Genomic DNA, 3,935 nt, shown 5'->3' on the forward strand with positions numbered 1-3,935 from the left:
GTATCAAGCTGGGCTAGAGCTCTTGAATGCGAACCCTCTTCCCTCCCTTTCACATACCTAGGAGTTCCGGTTAGAGCTAATATGAACTTAAAGAAGAATTGGAAACCGATTGTAGATAGATTTCAAGCAAAACTTTCCAAATGGAAATCAAAAACCTTATCCTTTGGTGGCAAATTGACTCTCATACAATCGGTACTTGGCAACCTACCAACATATTACATGTCATTGTTTGTAGCACCTGATGGGGTAATCCAAGTTCTCGAAAAATTGAGAAGTAGGTTTTTATGGGGTGCTTCGGAGGAACGCAGGAAAATACATTGGATTTCTTGGGATTTGGTGGTTGCACCCAAGGAATCAAGAGGTCTAGGTGTTGGTTCGATAAAAAGCCTTAACATGTCCCTATTGATGAAATAGTGGTGGAAGTTGGGAACGGAACCCCACCACCTTTGGGCAGAAGTTATCTTAAGCTTGCACCACATCAGGTCAAAGCCAGTGGATGTATATTCAAAAAGATCTCTATCGGGAGTATGGAATAACATTGCTGGGATAAGAAAAGCCCTCGTTAAAAAGAGTATTCCTGTCACTTCTGTATTATCTAAACCCCTCACTCTCAATAATGCAAGCTGGCGATGTGAACTTACTCCGGATGGAACATACTCGGTCTGTGCTCTTAGACAAAGATGGGACTATCGGCCTCACAACAATGACAAAAAATTCTGTTGGCTTAAAGTAATTCCCCTGAAAGTCAATTGTTTTATATGGAGGGTGGCTATGGGCAGAATCCCAGTAGCCTTAGAGCTGTCAAAGAGAGGGGTATCTACGGAAACAATGAATTGTCTTATGTGTAATTAAAGTGAAGAAAGCACTGATCATGTCCTAGTAGACTGCCCTTATGCTAGGAAGGTTTTTGAAGGTGTATTCAGCTGGTGTGGTTTGAACACAGAACCCTTTCATTTGGTGAAGGAAGTTGTAGATTCGGCTTCTCGGTGGGGTGGGTGCCAAAAAAGAGAGAGATCCTATTGGCAATCTACTATGGAACTTTATGGTGCATTTGGAAATCGATGAATGAAAGAGTCTTTAAGAAAAACCGGCTACCAGAACTCAAAGTTATTGATTTTATTAAATCAATAACATATCTCTGGGTGAAAAACAGGGGTAAAATTAAACCGGATGGATTGGGCAACATGGTCTCAATGCACATTGTCTTATTGACTATCTCTATTTCAGTTTTTTTTTTTATTTGTATTTTCCTTTTTTTGCCGTTCTATTGTATGTCACTAATTGTGGCAGTTTCTTTTTCTTGCATTTATATATATATATATATATATATATATATATATATATATATATATATATATATATATATATATATATATATATTTTGGCCGGTTCCAAAAAAAAATAACTATAACAATTAATAAACATTAATCAAGAATTCAAGATTAATCATTTTATTGAGTTAAAAACATATTATTTAATTTTATTATAAAATAAATATGAATTGATTGTAGATACCAATCATAAATCATAAATGCTTTAACTTACGCAATTTCATTTATAAAGCGAAACGGCATTGGATTCATTTTCTCACTACGAAGCGAAGACCACGTCTTCCACCTACTCTGCATATTCACCTTTTGGCTTCTATACCATTAATGGAACTCGCTGTAGTCAGAAGGATATCTCCGGCGACTTCTACGCCGGAGATGGATCGCAAAATCTGGCGCAAACTCCCCGTCGAACTCCTTGAACGTATACTCTCTTTCTTACCTTTCAAAACTTTCTTATACCTCCGATCAACCTGTAAACACTTCAGATTTCTCATCTTCTCTCCACTCTTCCTCTCGAAACACGCCAATTCACTTTCGTCTTCACCTTTCTCTTCGTTCATGTTACTATCTCATCCTCAATCAAGCCACTACCTCCTGTACGACACCGTTCTCAACACGTGGCGCGACATCAACCTCCCGTTAACTGACTCCCTCACCTTCACACCTCTCCTCTGCACCGCTACCTGTCTACTCTGTTTCTCCGCCGTGCCGGATTCCTCCAATTCAGCCTTCCTCCTCTATAACCTCCTCGCGACGTCTTCAAGGATCGTAAAATTCCCCGAATACCCTTTCGCCTTTGAATTCCCAACCCTAATCACAAACTCCTCTGGTTACCACCTCTTTTGCTTGTCGTCCGGTTCGTCATCATCTCACCTTTACGCTTACGTCTACGATTCCAGGGTTCGCCAGTGGACCCGATACGATGGGTTTCAGAGAACCCTAGGCGACAGTTATCATCAAAAAGGAGTCTTCCTGAATGGATCTCTGTATTTTGCGACTCGAGAGCCGTTTTCGGTGGCCAGTTTTGATCTGCATACCGGAAAATGGGAGACATTGGATGTAGACTTGCCTGGGGAACTGACATTTGTCCGATTGACGGCAGGGAATGGTAACGGAGAGGGATCAAAGAAGCTGTTTATGTTTGGGGGAATTGGGAGGAATGGGATATCGAAGAGCATGAAGGTCTGGGAACTGGATGTAAAGGGAAGGAAATGGATGGAAATTCAAAGTGTTCCGGAGATGATGTGCAAGAAATTGGGGTCAGTTTGCTACCATAATTATGAACACATCTACTGCTTTTGTCATCAAGGTATGATCTGTGTATGTTGTTATTCTTGGCCTGAAGTTTTGTATTATAAAGTGTCAAGAAAGACTTGGCATTGGTTGCCAAAATCCCCTTCTCTTCCTGAGAAATGGAGCTGTGGTTTTCAGTGGTTTTCCTTCGTTCCTGAGCTCTATGCTTTCGTTTAGCTGGTAATTTGTGCTTAGTTTCTTTCTTCTACTCCTTTCATTTTGCTTGTTAACTTCAACAATTATTAGTAGATGAAAATGTGTTTTGTAAACAGTATGTGATGTTTGTATAACCAGTAAAAATGAAGTATTTTTTCTGTTAGTGTAGGCCCATTGGGAACATTGAATTCTGTGTGTTTGATCTTGAGAATAGTCAAAGGTTGGTTTGTAGTAGAAGATGGGGGTTAGGAATCTGTGGATTTGTTTTGAAAAAGAAAATTCAACACCTTGTTTTGGGTCAAGTTTAAAGGAGGTCGATACTCTATTAATTTAATCAAAATCAGAAAATTATAATGGCTTTATAATCGACAAAACTGTCAAAATTGGTCCATGTGGTATTCAAAAAACTTTGGATAGAATCTAAAAAGTTTTCAACTTGCATGGATGGTCCAAAATCAAGGTTTTCCTTTGGTGTTGGTCCTGAAAATGTTAGAATGTCTATTTTACCCTTTTTATTTCTTTTTTTTCTATTTTTATTTAGTTTAGTATTTAAAAAATTATAAAAAAAAAATATCACCTACTCCTCTCCAGGACTCCACCCACGGTACCCTCTCTCTCTCTCTCTCTCTCTCTCTCTCTCTCTCTCTCTCTCTCTCTCTCTCTCTTCCGCTTCTTCACCTGCACATCAAAACAAAAAAAAAAACCTTGATTTTTTGCTACAGATTACACTTCTTCTTCTTCCTCTTCACCTGCAAATCACAAAGGAAAATTAAAAAAAAAAAAAAAAAACTTGATTTTTTTCTACAGATTACACGCACAATGAGACCCCCAAAAAACATGGTTCTTCAATTTATTTTGCTCACCTTCAATAACCAACTCCTATTCTTCAATGATCAAACACAAACACCGCATTTTAGAATCTCTCTCTCTCTCTCTCTCACGTGTTTCTCCCAAGCCCTAGATTAGTTCTCCTTCTTCCCTATTATTGCAATTGAAGATGGTAGGCGACTGCATTTGCATCTTTTTTCTTTACTTCCTTTATTTTTTCCCAAAATAGAGAGTTGAGCGGGGGTGTTCGTCTCCGGTGAGATTTTCCAACGAATACAGGAGGGAGATGATACAGTTCGATATTGAATATGGAGGAAATAGGAGGGA

General features: G+C 38.8%; 1 protein-coding gene across 1 annotated transcript; it reads left to right on the plus strand.

Moving 5' to 3' along the window:
• The first annotated feature begins 1,557 nt into the window (after positions 1–1,557).
• On the plus strand, positions 1,558–2,943 carry LOC111908833 (F-box/kelch-repeat protein At5g43190). Its single transcript, XM_023904631.2, has one exon. It carries the CDS (start codon positions 1,656–1,658, stop codon positions 2,799–2,801), a length of 1,146 nt encoding a protein of 381 aa, XP_023760399.1. The 5' UTR covers positions 1,558–1,655; the 3' UTR covers positions 2,802–2,943.
• The last annotated feature ends 992 nt before the right edge of the window (positions 2,944–3,935 follow it).

The sequence above is a fragment of the Lactuca sativa genome, chromosome 6, assembly GCF_002870075.4.
Source record: "Lactuca sativa cultivar Salinas chromosome 6, Lsat_Salinas_v11, whole genome shotgun sequence".
Classification (NCBI taxonomy): domain Eukaryota; kingdom Viridiplantae; phylum Streptophyta; class Magnoliopsida; order Asterales; family Asteraceae; genus Lactuca; species Lactuca sativa.